At 62.6% G+C, this 15,724-nt stretch overlaps 1 protein-coding gene across 11 annotated transcripts in view; it reads left to right on the plus strand.

Moving 5' to 3' along the window:
• The window catches only part of CAMK2B (calcium/calmodulin dependent protein kinase II beta), a 50,790-nt gene extending 36,531 nt beyond the window's left edge, over window positions 1-14,259 (plus strand). For 3 of the 11 annotated variants that reach the window (XM_087821457.1, XM_087821455.1, XM_087821458.1), the window contains 7 exons: window positions 3,961-4,001; window positions 4,097-4,168; window positions 5,359-5,403; window positions 6,909-6,957; window positions 13,582-13,657; window positions 13,781-13,875; window positions 14,027-14,259. In XM_087821457.1, coding sequence (XP_087677583.1) covers window positions 3,961-4,001; window positions 4,097-4,168; window positions 5,359-5,403; window positions 6,909-6,957; window positions 13,582-13,657; window positions 13,781-13,875; window positions 14,027-14,259 — 611 coding nt within the window. Of the gene's footprint in view, window positions 1-3,960; window positions 4,002-4,096; window positions 4,169-5,358; window positions 5,404-6,908; window positions 6,958-8,060; window positions 8,175-8,409; window positions 8,491-9,186; window positions 9,364-13,581; window positions 13,658-13,780; window positions 13,876-14,026 lie in introns of all 11 variants that reach the window. The other 8 variants (XM_087821456.1, XM_087821460.1, XM_087821454.1 and 5 more) reach the window with 7 other exon arrangements.
• The last annotated feature ends 1,465 nt before the right edge of the window (window positions 14,260-15,724 follow it).

Consider the following 15,724-nt stretch of genomic DNA (forward strand, 5'->3'; position numbering starts at 1 on the left):
TTCTTTAAAATATGTTTTTATTGATTTTCAGGGAGAGGGGGAGAGAGATAGAAACACTCATGAGAGAAACGTTGACCGGCTGCCTCCTGCGCGCCCCCTACTGGGGATCAAGCCCGAAACCTGGGCACGTGCCCTGACCAGGAATCAAACCTGTGATTCCTTGGTTTCTGGGTCCACGCTCAACCACTGAGCTACACCGGCCAGGCTCCTCTTGATTCTTTCTACAAGGACCCTCTCCCCTCGTCCCAAACCCGTGAGGGGGGACACTGGTTCTGCCAGCCAGCTCCCAGCAGACCTAGGTCAGCTCCTGCCCACCTGGGACCTTGGCCTGACCCTGTGAGGGCTGCCAGACCTCAAGTCCTCCTCGAGGGCCCACAGCCCCAGCACTTGCTGAGGGACGTGCAAGCTTAGGGTGGGCTTAGGGTGGGGGTGCAGCTGAGGGCTCACCCTGGTGCTCCCAGGGCTGCAGCCCAGGCAAAACCCCAGTCTTCTCCCGGGCCCGGGCCCTTCCTTTCCTGCACACTCACCCCACTCCATCCCTGACCCCACAGACTGGGCAGCCCCACCTGCCCAAAAGAGGGCCCAGCAATCCAGCCACCTCCTTCTGGGGCATTAGTGCAGGACCAGCCTCGGGGAGGAGGGTCTGTGCTCAAGTCCTGTGGACATGTCAGCAGGCAGTCCCAGAGGGCTGTCCTGAGTTGCTTCATTTTCTGAAGCACCTGAATGGGGGGTAGGGGGCAGGAGAAACATGAGGCCAGAGGCTCCCAGCGAGGCCCTGCCTCCTGGCACAGGGAGTGAGGCGGGTGCCTGAGCTGCTCCCTGCCCGCAATGCCGCCTGCCTGCATGAGGCCGCGTGCATGTGCAGCTCCATCCCGGGCGCCGAGGCAGCCTGTCCTGGGGGGTGGTCAGTGCATGTGGACAGAGCCCAGCATGGCTGTCCCCAGGTGACCAGCTACAGGACAAGGCAGAGGCTGGCCCTGTGGGCTGAGGGGCTTCCCCTGATAGGTTGGCCCACCTCGATGCCGCACTGAACCCAGCAGACACAGTGGGGGGCGGGGTCTCAGTTCCGAGGCCCTTGCTTCTCTGTGGGTGACGTGGCACCCTTGGACAGCAGAACACTGGGTGTCTTTGTAGAGATGTTGCCGTTTTTTGAAGCCCTGGTCAGGTCCCACATGGCCTTCACCGGGAGAGACCGAGACTTGCTGTGGTGGCAGCGATGGCCTGGCCTGGGACCTCAGGTGGAATGGGTGGGACAGAGGGTCTGTGCTTGTCTCCAGGGGCCTGGGATGTGTGTGCCTGCTCAGTCTCCGTTGGCTGCTGCCAGGTGGTTTGACTGCTGGTGTTGACGGGACTCAGGACAGACGAGAATTTCCAGGAAACACAGCGGCCAGGAGCTATGCTCAGACATGCACTGGGCTGGCTGAAGGGGAATTGAGTAAAAGGAAAGGTGTTTGCTTGGAGCCCAGGCCAGGGTACTGGCCACCTGTGTCTCCAAAGGGGTATCGGGTCTTGAGTAGCACGGTCTGGAACACAGGTTTGATAGAATCAGGGACTGAGTGGGACCCTCTTAAGCTAACCCTAACCCTAACCCTAGCCCTAGCCCTAACCCTAACCCTAACCCTAACCCTAAGCCAGGACTGTCCCAGGGTCTCCACCTTCCTCTGCCTGAAGCCTGACCCAGGGGCCCGTTTCCTACCCAAAGGGAAGACTGGGCTGAACAAACCCTATCTCTGCCCAACCAGCACAGGCCTGCACTGCTTCTAACTCAGAGCCTGCTGGGAATGCCACTGGCCAAGGCTGCGAACCCACTGGTCTTAAATTGGAGGGTGGGGGCCAGCTTGCTCAGCTCCTAGGACCAAGATGGGCTGGATGCATCTCCTCCAGGCTCAGCAGGCTGTATCCGGCCAGCTAGTCAGCAGCCCGGACAGGGGTCCTTGGGCTCCATGCCCTTAGACAACTTCCACTTGAGAGGAGGTGGGGCTCTCCCTGTCCCTGGAGCTGGAGACAAGAGCGGGCAATTGAGGGGCTGTGCTCACCAGGACGAGACTGCTGGCTGGGGAGACCCAAGTTGGTGTTTGCAGGGCTGTCCTGTTCCTCCGTCGAGTGACAGGGTGGCAAATTCTAGCTGCTACCAGGAGAGATTTTCATGTGGCCCCAGCAATTTCTGGTTCTCAGGTGCCTGAGGGCAGGGCCACCAGGGAATCTGTCAGGGTCCTGAGTCGGCTGCCCAGGCCTTGCCCTTGGAGGGTCTGGGGGATGAGGAAAGGGCGGCCTGGGGTCCTCACTCACTGGGACCCTGCAACGCTTCTCACAGAGTGAGGCGAACCGGAGTCAGGCTGCTGGTTCAACTCTGACCTGTGGATCCTGGGAGGGGAGCTTTTGAGAGAATGGACAGGTCCCTGGGGGGGGCAGGAAGCCACGTTCAGTGCGGCCGCTCGTACTGCCCCGTGGGGCCTCTGACCAAGTACAGCCACCCATGTCCCCATGCGGAGTCCCGAGGGCGGTGATGAGGTCCTGGACCCAGAGGACGGAGGTCAGTAGGCAGCCTGGTGGCCCTGGCCCTGGCCTGGTCACTGCACTGGGGTGCTGACCATGCTTCCCACAGGAGCAGCATCAGGACCTCCTCGGAGGGCTCCCTGAGCAGATGCCCAGCTGCCCCAAGTTTCTGCCTCAAGGGATCTGGGGGCATCCAGGTGATGCTAATGCTGCTGGCAGGGGGACCTCACACACTCGGGGTCTAAGTGCCTATCTGTCTGCTGTGCCGGGCAAGGCAGCCTCCTCCAGGGATGCTCCCAGCAGAAAAGTGTGGCTCCCAGGCCCTCTGGGGCCACCTGTCCCTGTGAGCAGGCAGACCCCCCTTCAGGACCCCTCTTCAGGGTGGGCCAGCCAGAGCCTGTGGAGCGGGCCCAGGGCCCAAGGTGAGGGACTCTGCTGCTTTTCTAACCCGCACCCGCCGGCCGTGCTGGGCACTGCTTGTCTGGCAGGGGCAGGGTGGGCAGGATGCGCTGTGGGTCCGGACACAGGCTTGTTCGCTGCCTGAACTGACACAACCTTGTTTTCTCTCTCCCCTCCTCCTGCCCTCCCCTCCCCTCCCCACCTTTTTTGTAAGGTAAGCTGACTTTTCTTTGCAGTTCTGTAATTAAAATGAGCCTCTGTGAAGGGTGCAGGTGTTGGGGGCTGAGGAACGTGGGGGTGAGGCAGGCAGGCGGGTACAGGGGCGGGGGCAGGCCAGGCCGCCCTGACCTCTGTGTGGGCGTGGGGGCAAGCAGCTGACCACCGGGCCTGGGTGTGGGAGGGGTGGTGGCAGCCTGGGATGCAGGTGGCTCTTTGACCCTCTCCCACTCCTGTCATCCTGCTGACCCCACTCAGAGTCCAGGATCCCGGGTAGGTGGGCACAGAGGCCAGCATGGCCCTAGCCAGCTGCCAGAGCAAGGCTAAGAAGTAGCCCCAAAGGGAGAGGCTGCCTCTCGGGGCTCTGGCTGTGGGGGCAGAGCTCTGAGTTCTGTCCTCCAAGGGAGGGGGCCAGGAGGCCGAGGGCAGGCAGGCACTTGGGGTTGGGACAAGCCTCACTCTGTGAGTAGCCAGCTGCAGCCCACCCACCCCTGCCGAGAACATGCAGTTATGAGGGATGCCCACCACCCAACCTGGCGCCCATCCTGTGTTCTCACCTGGGGGGCTCCTGGCCTTCCTCCTCACAGAGACTGCCTGCTGCCCAGAAGCCAAGGGTCCCAAGTGGGAGGAGAAATCTTGGTGTCCTCCAGTAGAAGGGCCTGTTCTGGGGATGAGGGAACACCCCCAGGTCCCCTCCAGCATAGCCACCCCTGCCTCAGGGCCTGGCCACCCCCTTACTTACTCTTGGGGAGCTTGGTGCCTTGCAGGTCCCCAAGGTGACCGAGCACCAGGGGAGGGGCTGCAGTGGGGTGGCCCCTCCCTCATGACACCTGTTTCCTCCCGATACAGCAGCCAAGAGTATGCTCAACAAGAAGGCAGACGGAGTGAAGGTGAGGCCCCAAGCCCTGGCCCTGCCAGGGCAGACCCGAGGAAGGGGGTGGCCACCATTCTCCCCCTAATGCTCCTCTCTGTCTCCCCCCTGCAGCCCCAGACGAATAGCACCAAGAACAGTTCAGCTGCCACCAGCCCCAAGGGGACACTTCCTCCGGCTGCCCTGGTACTGAGCCCCTCAGCTGCCGACTTCCTAGCCCTCCCGCACCCCAGCTGTCAGGAGGCCTGGGGTGACGGTGGGGTCCAGCTCCCAGCCTGTCTTTGACGGATGATGCTTGGTCCCTCCAGCCCCCACTGCCCCTTGGGGGTGGGATGAGGACCCACCCTGCTGAAGCTCCCAAGGCTGTGCTGAAAGTGCCGCTCAGCAGCAGGGGATAGGTCGGCCTCCTGCCTCACTGACTGGTGGGTCAGTGGTGAGGGACCTTCAGGGGACCAGTGAGGCCAAGACACAGACCCAGGGGGCTGCCCTTGTTCCTCTGCCTTCAGCAGGCCCAGAGCCCAGGCCGGGCTGCAGGGAGACAGCCACAGCGGGGACCCCTGCCCCAGCCCCTCAGGTGCTGCTCAGATGCACTGTGAGGTTGCTTTGCTGTCTCCAGGAAGAAGGGTGGGCTGGTCTTAGCTTCTGAGCCCAGTGGTCTGGAGGGAGGCCAAGGCCCTTTGGTGGTTTCCCAAAGTCCTACCCTGCACACCCGAGGTGGGCTTGGGACACACACCTACGTGACTGTGCTGGCCTGTGGCTGCCCAGAGGGAGGGGCGGGGCAGGCAAACATGAGGTCAGAGGGACCCTTGGCTCTGGACCTCACCTGGGAGGGGTCTTATCCAGGGGAACCCCACAGCTGGTGGTCAGGGTTGTGGCCTGTGTGGAGGTTGGGTTTGCTGGTCCACAGGCTCTCAGTGGCTTCCCGGCCCCGGCCCTGCTACCGGGAGCCCACCTGACTGTCCTCGGGAAGGCTGGGTTTGCCAAATGGCCGTCCAGGGCGGGTGCGGGTGGCCAGGACCCAGCAGTGGAGAGTCCCACGTGCGGCCGCACAGCCAGCCCCACCTTGGACAATCCATCCCATGTGCCATCGCATCCCCATGCCATCTTCCAGCCTGGGCTCCCTGTGCCCACCCCTGCTGCAGCCTGGGCCCCTCTGCAGCCTCTCGCCTGCGCCCTGGGCCCTGAGCTCTTCATCGCCTCATGGCCTGGGCATCTTGCCTGTTGCGTACAGCCAGCCTGTCCCAGGGCCTTCCCGCAGCTGCTCCCCCACCAGGCTTCTCCCCTCCACCCTGCTGCCTGCCTCTCCCAGGCTCTGCTGGGCGCCCCTGGCCCTCTTCTCACCTTCCCCCTCCCTTCCTCTGTGCTTCCTTCTGTAGGAGCCTCAAACCACCGTCATTCATAACCCTGTGGACGGGATCAAGGTACTGCACCGCCCTCACCCTGCGAGGAGCTTCTGCGGGGGCAGGAGGCAGACCCCTGGCCCCGGAGAAGGTCTGGGCATTGACCCTGTGGGGGCAGGCATCCCCCAACCTCTCCCAAGGCAGGATGGAGCCCCACCAGCCCACGGGCTGCTCCTGCCAGGAAGGCCCCAGGTGTTGGCCCCTTGGAGGCCTCGTTACACCCAGCCCACTGGGGACACGGGGGCCAGGGCTCCCTGATTTCAGAGCAAGGGCCACTTCTTAGGACCCTCCTGGCTGCCGTCGGCCCTGTCCACTCTGCTCTGACAGAGGCCTGGCCCAGCACCACCAGGAGCAGCTGAGTGCAGGACCCTGTTCCAAGGGTCCCTGGGAGAAGGGCTTTGGCAGGGGTGGGGAAGCAGCACAGACCTGTGACCTCGCCCATCCTCACCTCTGCTGCCCAGTGCTTCCTGCTGAGCTGACCTCTCCTCTGCTCCTCCTCTGCTCTGCATCTGCTCCCATCCCACTGGCATCTCTCTGGGGCCAGGGATAGGGCTGGCCCTCTGGGGTGATGGGTGGGATGGGCAGGTGGCCCAACTGCTTCTAGGACCAGCACGCCCTACTGAAACCCAGGCCTGCAGTCAGACTCCCCCTGAGCCGTGGGCTCCTCAGAGGGCCCCCACACCTGCAGCCATGGGCTGGGGCCAGGGGGCCATGGCCACTGTCTCTCGGCTGCCCCAGACAAACAGTGCTATGAAGGGCCTGGGCATCCTCCCACCTCACAACCAGGGAGGGTGTGCCCTGGTCCCTGGATCTGGGGTAAGGCTCCCATTTTTCTTGCAAGCAACCTCTAGACAACCTTTTGGGGCTGTGGCATGCGTCCTGATTCTATAACATGCAGACCTCTGTACTGGCCCAAGGCCCAGAGCAGTATGTTGTGTCCTGTCGGGGGGCCAGAGGGTGTCCCTCAGGGACCCTGTTAAGATACTCTTTCTGAGGAGCAGGCAGGCTTCCTGGGAGCTTGGTGACAGGTGGATGGCACCTGCTTTTTTATCTGAAGGGCAGCAAGCCGTGAGCGGGGTGGGAGGTGCTGGGTTGCGTCTGGGAGCTAGGCCACTGGAGAGGTGGGACCAGGTCTGGCTGGACTGGGGGCTGGGGAGGGGCAGGCGCCCTACTGGGGAAGGAGGTGTGGGTGCAGCTGCACTCTGCCTGGGCTGCTGAGGTTCCGAGGGCTGCTGAGGCCTCCGGCCCATCTGGGGTACCTTCCTGCTTCCCTAGGAGCCTTGGAATAAAGCCTGGTGTCCTCTGGCTTGGGTTAGAGTCACCCAAGCACAGTCTTCCCACTGGGCATGTTTTGTTGGCCACGGGACGTGGGCAGCTGAACCCCAGGACCACATGGAGCTCTAGCTGCCTGTGGGTCTCTGGGGCCGGGGTCCTGTGTGGGCACTTCCCAAGCCCCTTATCACCAGGCCCCATGGGGCGGGCCGGGGCAGTCAGGTCCTGACCCGGTGCCTGCTGTGCCTCTCCAGGACTCACCCGACAGCACCCACACCACCATAGAAGATGAGGACACCAAAGGTACTGTGAGCCTGGCAGCCGCGGGCAAAGGGTGGGGTCGCGGGCGGGCAAACGGCTCTGTGCGCCCCCAGCGGCTGCGGGGCGAGGGGTGGGTTCATGGGCGGGCGGGGTTCCATGTCAGGGTCTGTGACTTGGGGCGTCCCTGGGGCTGACTGCTCAGTGCAGTGACTCTCGCCAGCCTGAGCGCCTGGCTGCCCGACGTGTACAGGTATCCAGGCCGAGCCTGCTGGGCCGGGCGCCCTGACCGGTGAGGAAGCTACTGCCCTTCTCCCTCCGGCAGCGAAGAATGAGCTCATGGTTGAATGTGCTCACTTTCTTCTCTTAAAGTTCCTTAAAGTCATGGGACTGGCTGGCTGGCAGTTCAGTGGACGGGCAACCAGGGGCCTTTGCGGGGTCTGTGCATCTCCGTGGCCTCAGCGGGGGAGGGTGGGGACCTGGTGCAGGCCGCTGGCCCCGCTGATCACACACCAGTGCCCTCAGGGCTGCCCAGGGCATTACAGCTGGCCACTCTGCCATTTGGGGGCAACTGTCCCGAGCATCCCCACACCCCAGAGCAGAGTGAGCACGAGACTTTGACCAGGGAGACTGGATGTTTGTGTGGTTTCCCCAAACAGACTGAAACAGGCTGGAGTCGTCAGCATGGAGGCCACCACCCCACCCCGGCCTCGTGGGGGCTTCAGATCCAGGCCTGCAGGAGGGTGGGGACAAGCACCAGCCTGGACAGCTTCTTCCCAAACCTGACCCTGACCCTGGTCTGGCTGGGAGAGGGTGGGAGATACCTGACTGGCCTGTGAAGCTGGGCCAGCACCCAGTGCACTGAAGGCCTCACATGCAGAGAAGCCCCAGGGGGCACATGCAGCCCTCCCACCCACGTGGTCCTGAGATGACCTCATACCTGCTGTGACTGGACAGCCCTGAACACCCGTGGGGGTGATGCTGCCCCCAGGAGCCCCCAGGCCCCACCATGTGGTCTTGGGGTGGCCACGAGCTGTGTCACTGGTTTGGGGGTTCTCCAGCTTAACCCCACCTCGTCTTTCTCCTGCCCCCTTCTCTTCTGTGTTCCCCCTGCCTGCCTCCTGTTCACACCTTCTCTGTCCACCCAGCCCCCAGGGTCCTTGACATCCTGAGCTCGGTGAGGAGGGGCTCTGGGACCCGTGAAGCTGAGGGCCCCCTGCCCTGCCTGTCTCTGGCTCCCATTAGCCCCCTGCCTGCCCCATGTAAGTAGCCAGGCCCCTGCTGCTGCAGGGTCCCCTTGAAGGGCCTGCAGCCCCTCCCTAAGGGGATCCTCAAGAGCCAAGGGTGGCTGAGTCCCCCCCCCCCCCGTGTGGGCCGTTTCCACTGGCTCACGCCTCACGTCAGTTTGGGGGTTACTTGCTCCTGAGACAGGCCCAGGGGCGGGAGACAGCAGCCTCCCTGTCCCCTTCTTATATGTCTACCCCCCCGTCTGCCCAGCCCCCAGGATCTCTGACATCCTGAGCTCCGGCAGGAGGGGCTCGGGGACTGTGGAAGCCGAGGGCCTCCTGCCTGCCCCGTGTAAGTAGTGTGGCTCTGCACTCCGCCAGGCATGGCCCAGTGTCCGGGCAGGGGCACCCTTGCTAAAGCTGCAGCCCAGCTCCCCCTTGGCTCCCCTCCCCCCTCCTCCCTTCACACGCATGCTGCTGTCCAGCCCAGGCCCCTGGCAGCCTCTGAGGCTGTTGGCCTGTCCCCTGCCTCCCTCGTCGCTGACTTCACGTGGGTCCCCCACACTGAGCACCCAGGCAGCGCTGAGGGAGCCCATGGACCAGGAGCTATTTCCAAAACCCCTGTCCGACCACAGGTGTGGGCTTAGAGGAACAGAGGGCCTGGCCCTCCTGCCCAGCGGGCTCCCCCACGTGGCGCTGCCAGGCCCTCCGCACATCCTTCAGCCTCACCCTCTGTCACACCCTTACCCAGGCCCGTCACACACTCTGGCCTCCTGGGCCAAGTGCCCCTCCTTGGCCAGCACCCTTTGCTCAAAGCAGCTTTCCACCCCCATCCCCTTCTGCCCCCCACATCCCCCATGTCCTCCCTGTGACCCTCTCCATCCACCATGATTCCCAATGTCCCCCTATTTCCTCCACGACCCCTCCATCCCCTGCATGTTCCCCATGGCCCCCTGTTTCTCCTCCACCCCCCATAATCCCCTTTGTCTCCCCAAGTCCCTCATGACCACTTCTGTGCCCCCATCCCCGCTTGGCTGTCAGCCCACAGGTTTCCTCTCCTGCACCGTCCCCCCACTTGCCTCGTGTTCACGTCTGTTCTGTTCCACCTCAGCCCCCAGGATCTCTGACATCCTGAACACGGTGAGGAGGGGTTCAGGGACCCCAGAAGCCCAGGGCCCCCCACTCTGCCCGTCTCCAGCTCTCCCAGGTCCCCCACCCACCCCATGTAAGTAACACCTTGAGTGGCCCTGCTGCTGTTCCCTGGGGCTCTCAGGGTGTCAAGACCCAGGCTGCAGTGTGCTCTGGGAAGGGCACAGCTGGGGAGCACAGAAAGGGGTACAGGGATTCCACACGAGGTGACTTTGGCTTCGGAAAACAGAGTTCGTGGCTGAAAACAGGGATGTGACATCTGTGTGTCAGAAAAGAACCTGAAAACGAGTTCAGGGTAATCCCGGCCGAGCCTCCCGTGCGGGTTCCCTACACGGCAGCGAGGTGCTTAGAAGCTAGAAGGACCCAGCCAGTGAGGGCGCCACTGGGGTCCTGTCTGGCATCCATCTGTCTGGCCAGGGTCCAGGGTAGAAGGGCAGCTCCGGGTGGAGGTTCTCAGAGGCAAGGGGAGACCTGGCCCCTGCTGGGAGGGGCTGGAAGGGGTGGCAGCTGAGGCCTCTGGGGGCTGGGGTTGCCCCCCCCAGGCAGGGAGGAGCCAGGCTGCTCCAGCCCATCTAGCCCATCTGCCGACTGCTCGCCAGTATCACTTACAGGGATGGATGACACCCCAGGGCTGCAGCCACCCCCACCTCCAGGGAGATTCTGGGCTCTCAGAGGAGAGGCTGCTGGGCCGGGGGCCAAGCATGGCGGGGGAGTGGCTGGGTGAGTGCTGACCCCTGCCCACCCCATGCAGGCCAAGCGGGTGGGAGGCTGTGTCAGGGCAGAGGGGAGCTGAGCTGAGCTGAGCTGTGGGAGCCGTGGGGGAGGGCTGGAAAGGGGGTCTGTGGCCTGCAGGCTAAAGGCACATGGATCCACCCTGGTGGCCGGAAAGGAGGACCGGAGTGGCCTCTGGGGGGCCAAGGACCTGCCAAGAGGACGAATTGCTTGGCTTGAGGGGTAAGGGCCAGTGTGTGGGCCACCGGACGTCCAACTTGGCTGAGGGGATTGGAAGCGAGCTGTGGTGGTGACACTGAGGTGGGCACACAGGGGACTCTGTGGGGCGGTCAGAACTCCATTCTTGCAGCGTTTTACCTGAGTTCAGAGGCTCCATCTCCCAGACCCTCACCCTCACCTGAGGCTTGGAGACCCGGAGGGGTGCTCCCAAGGGGTCCACCTGCATGGACGGTCCCAAGGTTGTGACCCCCACCTTGGGGTCGGTCCAGCAGCCTGTGTGGGGCTGCAGCACAGCTCTGCCTGTTTAAGAGTCTACCCTGAGCTTGACAAAGAGGTGGGGGCCACAGAAAGGGCCACGAGCAGGATTAAATAGAAGGGGACAGGGTCTGGATCCGGCAGGGGCCACCCCAGCCGCCTCCCTCAGGGAACAGGGTCTTTGCTCCTGAATGTGCCCCACTGGAGTCCCTGGCATCCCAGCAACTTGCATGTGTGGGGAGGGGGTCCCCAGGTGACAGAATGAGGTGGGGCAGCCTGGGGAAGGGACTGTCTGGGGCTGAGATCTGCTCTCAGTGGGTCTGAGCGGATGTGTGCCAGACCTGGCGCCCCTCTCCAACTTGGGGACCAGGGTTTGCCTGTCCACCACCGAGGCCTAGGCACAAGGGGCGGTCCTGGGCAGGCCGTGGGCCCCTCCTTTCTCGAGCTTGCACCGCCAGCTGCCTCAGTGTGTAATGGGGTCGGTGCTCACTGGCCCAAGCCGTGTTCATCATCGGGGATTACACACAATCCGCCTGATCCTTGCAGCTGTCTGCCTGGGATGGCTGGAGGGCCCCTAGTGCCTCAACAGACGCCAAGGCACAGGGCTTGGTGCCAGCAAGGAGTCACCGGGGTCCCCCAGGGCCCTCTGCCAATGCCCAGAGCATCAGCCCCTCCTGAGCTGGGCTGTGTTCGTGGAGCGGGGCTGCTGCTTTCCCCCAACTTGAGGTTTCAAGATTTTTGCTGCGAGCTCAGGAATGTCCTTCTGTTTACTGAGTACTTTCTCTTTACACTAATGTCCATTTTAAATTACAGTTTGTTTAAAAACACTCAATATTTCGTCTTTAAGTGGAAGACTGGATTCACTTACAGTACAGGGTGGCTATAAAATCAAAGTGCGCTGGAAACAAAACAGGAAAAATGTCACTTGGCTCCAGCTGCACGGCTGTTGCCCAGGGCCCTGTGTGTGTGTTGGGGGGGGGGGGACAGCTCCGCCGTCTGAGAAGCAGGGACATGAGCACAGTTGGGTGGGAGGTGGGAGCTCCTGAGCAGGGGTTGGACTTGGTCCTGGGAAAGGGACGCCCTGGACAGGATGTGGCGGGGCTGGTGGCTGTGTCAGGGAAGTGGCCGGGCCTTACCGGGGAGGGTCTGGTTGGAGACACTGGGTTGCAGATGGGAAGGCTTGAAGTCACATCCATAAAGGTGACAGGGAACCGAGAGGGGGTGGATGAGGTGTCAGAGCAGAGAGGGAGGCTTAGAATTGGGAACAGCCCAGGCAGAGGGCAGAGAGGTGGGCTAGCTGCTGGGGATGCACTGTGACCCTGAAGTGTCAGACATGGCCATGCTCAGCACCTAGGGGGGATCAGGACAGAGCTCTGCAGGTGGATCTGGGACCAGGGAGCTGGAGTCCACAGCCACCCTCCTAGAGGCCAGCCTCCAGGGCCAACCAGGCGGATGGGTTTCTGCCATGACCACCCCGAGCCCAAATCCTGCCAGACACAAGTTTGACAGTAAAGGAAAACAGGACAGTAGCAGAAGTGCAGTGGTCCAGAGAGGGGTCTTTTCAAGACAGGGAAGCCCATGCGTGCTCGCAGACCATTGTGCACTCACAGACATCCACACACTCCCACTTGACACGCACACACATGCACCCAGCCCCTCAGATTTGTGTCACTGCACGCTGGGGCTCACATGCAGCACACAGCATCTTCTGCCATGGGCTCAGTCCCCCTCCAGGTGGGTACCCGGGAGAGGGAGCGCCCAGACAGCTCCAGTGCTGCTGGGAAGGTGAATGGACAGCCAGCATGGACCATGGGCACATGCTTCTGAATGCTAAGTGCTCGGGAAATTGAGCCCATGGATCAACCCACACGTACGCCATTCCCAGCAGCTGAAGTGGAGACCTGTGAAAGCCCATTCCAAGTGCAATCATCCAGAGAGCCGTGGTCCCAAGTGCTGCCGAGCGGAGGGCTCGTGTGCGCAGACACGCCGCTGGGGCAGCTTCGACCTGTGGGGCCCCGGGGAGAGATTGTGGGATCCTGTTTTCAGGCCACTTTGGGGGTCCATTGCTTTAAGAGATGGCCACGGTGTGTGTGTGCCTGTATGCGCACATGTGTGTTTTGCGGGTGCACGCGGGCACATCTGTGTCTGCACGGAAGTGGTGCAGCACCTACCCTGGGACAGCACTTTTCTGGGGACAGAATGAGGGACAAGATTGAGGAAACACAGGTGCCTGCAACTATGTAAGATTTTATTTCTTTAAAAAACATCTAGAGCAAATAAGACAGTGTTCAGATTTGAGTCCGCCCAGAGTGGGCTGGGTTATCCTCTCTGCTTCTTCCACGTGTTTAAAACTTTTTGCACAAAAATAAATTGTACTTAGAGACAAAGGGGCCCCAGGTGACCACCCTGAGGGCCAGGCCTGTTGAGGACCAGAGGCCAAGTAAGTGAGAGCTCGGAGGATTGGGTGGAGGGAGGGTGACCAGATGGACTGGTGGTGCACTGGCTGGCACCTGGGACTAGGACTGCAAGCAGGTGGAGACAGGAGGAGGTGAAGGCCAACACCTGGCTTGCTGGCTTCCAGGGAGAGGGGGGGTTCAGCCCCCACACTCTGCTCTCCACTCTGCCTGGACCCTGCGGCCCTGCTCCTGGCCTTTGGGCAGAGGCCTCACTGGACCCCCAGACCCGCTGCTGTGCGAACCAGCCCTTCATAGTCCCCCAGGAGGAAGTGTTGGCTTTGGAAAGGACCTTGTGGGCCAAGCCCAAGTGGGCCAGAGCCAGGAAGGCAGGTCACGGTATCACGGCTGCAGAGGGCCCAGGGACACTTCTGGAGTGAATGGGCTTGGGCTGGGTTGTGGTGGGTTCCGTGCCCCTTTCTTCATTTTCCAGACATTTTGTGCAGGGGATGGAATTTTCTGTTACTCAGATGTTTTATTTAGGACAGACAAGGTAGAAGCTTGTTGGACTTGTGAAAGCCTTGGTGGCCTTGGAGAGAATGGTCTGAACCGGACCTCAGGGCCCCCAGGAGAGGAGAGGCAGGAAGGGGCAGGGGCATGGGGGGCCATGGGTCACTGGGCCCCTCTCTCTGCAGCGAGGAAGCAGGAGATCATCAAGATCACAGAGCAGCTCATTGAGGCCGTCAACAACGGCGACTTCGAGGCCTACGCGTGAGTCGGGGCCTGTGTGGCTCCTCGGGCAGCCTGGGTGGACTGTGGGTGTCCCTCGAAGAGAGGGCTGGATGTCCTGGGGGGGTTCAGAGGGGCCCCTCCTCACTTGGGTCTGCCCCCCAGGAAAATCTGCGACCCAGGCCTGACCTCATTTGAGCCTGAAGCTTTGGGCAACCTGGTCGAAGGGATGGACTTCCACAGGTTCTACTTCGAGAACTGTGAGTGCGGGAGCGGGGGGTGGGGAGGGGTGCACGGGAGCCCAGGGAAGCCCACCCCCTCTGTGCCCAGACCGAGCAGCCATGGACCCTTGGGGGGCGGTGCAGGAGGGGGTGGCTGCTGCGATGCTGAGCCCCAGCGGCCTGTCTGCAGTGCTCGCCAAAAACAGCAAACCGATCCACACGACCATCCTGAACCCGCATGTGCACGTCATCGGGGAGGACGCCGCCTGCATCGCCTACGTCCGCCTCACCCAGTACATCGACGGCCAGGGCCGGCCCCGCACCAGCCAGTCCGAGGAGACCCGCGTGTGGCACCGCCGCGACGGCAAGTGGCAGAATGTGCACTTCCACTGCTCGGGGGCGCCCGTGGCCCCACTGCAGTGAAGGTGAGCGCCAGGCGGGGCGGGGCGGGGCCTCGGGCGGGACAGGGTCACCAGGCGCCGCAAACCCAGGAGCTGACCCGCCGCCCACGTTCCAGAGCCCACGGATCCTGCCTGGCGCCTGGCCGCCTGGTGCACGGCCTGCCTGTCGCATGTTTGTGTCCGCCTCTTCCCCCCGGTGCCTGTGTCTGCAGAAAACCAAGACCAGATGTGATTTCTTTTTAAAAACAAGATGACAGCAACCACCACAAAAAAAGAAAAAAAAAAATAGATGGATGAAATGGAAAAAAAAACTAAACAAAGGAAAAAGCTGTAAAAATGACTGGCATTTGTGGGGCTTCAAACCTACTGGCCACTCTCCACCCAAGCTCCACTTGTCTGTCCGCTCTTGGCCTCTGGACCGCCGGCGGTGAACTTGTCCAGGGGCAGGCCTGTGCCCTAACGGTGTTTGTTCGATGGGGCCCACCCCTCCACCCTGCGCGTGGTGGGTAGTGTCAGGTGTCGTCTCCGGAGCTGCGGGGCCACCGCCTGAGCCCTGAGTGCAGCTGTTCCGCTTCTTTCCCCTCCCCCCCAGAAGGCGGGTGTGGGCTCCTCCAGAGCCAGCACCCGTGCCCCACCGTGGGGGGGCAGCGCCAGCCCCCAGGGAGGATGAGCCCTGTGAGAAGCCCCCAAGGGCCCAGGGCCCCTCTCTGGCTCTCCCAGGGACAGAAAGTGCAGATGGGCACAACTAGCTTCAGACTCTGGCCCCTCAGACTCCAGCTGGCCAGCTACAGACTAGCTGGGAAAACAGCCTCGGCAGCAGCCCTGCGGGGAGAGGACCCGTGGGCTGGCCTCCCTCCTGTTCGTGGGGCATTCCTCCGACACAGAGGGACATGGGCCCCAGGCCCCAGGCGCAGCGGGGCTTAGTTCTGACACAGGAAAGAGGGGTCAGAGGGGGGCGTGGCTCCCTGGGCTCCCGGCCACAGCAAGGGTCCAGGCCTGCGGCAGTGTGCTCTGGGAGGGCAGGGCAGGGCGGGGCAGGGCCGACCACCTCGCCAGGCTTCAGGCAGCTGCAGTGTGACGGGCCCTGAGGTGGGGAGGAGGCGGCTGGGCTCACCTCTGTGAGGCTCAGGGATGGGCTGCATGGTCAGCTGGCAGCAGAGAGCAGCCGGGGGGGGGCAGGTCTGACCAGGCCTGGTCACAGAGGTTTGGGACCCTCCTGCCCCAACATCTGCCCCCCTTCAGTTCACATTGTTTTCAACAAGGATTTTCTTTATCTTCCCCCCACAAATCAAGCCAAGGGAGGGGCATGGAGTGGGGAACAGGACAGAGGACCTGATCTCTCCAAGGAGACTGTCCACTGTCAGACACTCAGAGTGGACACTCACCTGCCCATCCACAGCTGTGCTCAGGACAGCTGTCCCCACCCATGGACGCAGGGTAAACATCTGCCAGGCTCCCTGGGTGTGGGCAGCAGCAAGTGGCAGGAC

This window comes from Miniopterus natalensis, chromosome 10, assembly GCF_054644295.1.
Source record: "Miniopterus natalensis isolate mMinNat1 chromosome 10, mMinNat1.hap1, whole genome shotgun sequence".
Lineage (NCBI taxonomy): Eukaryota > Metazoa > Chordata > Mammalia > Chiroptera > Miniopteridae > Miniopterus > Miniopterus natalensis.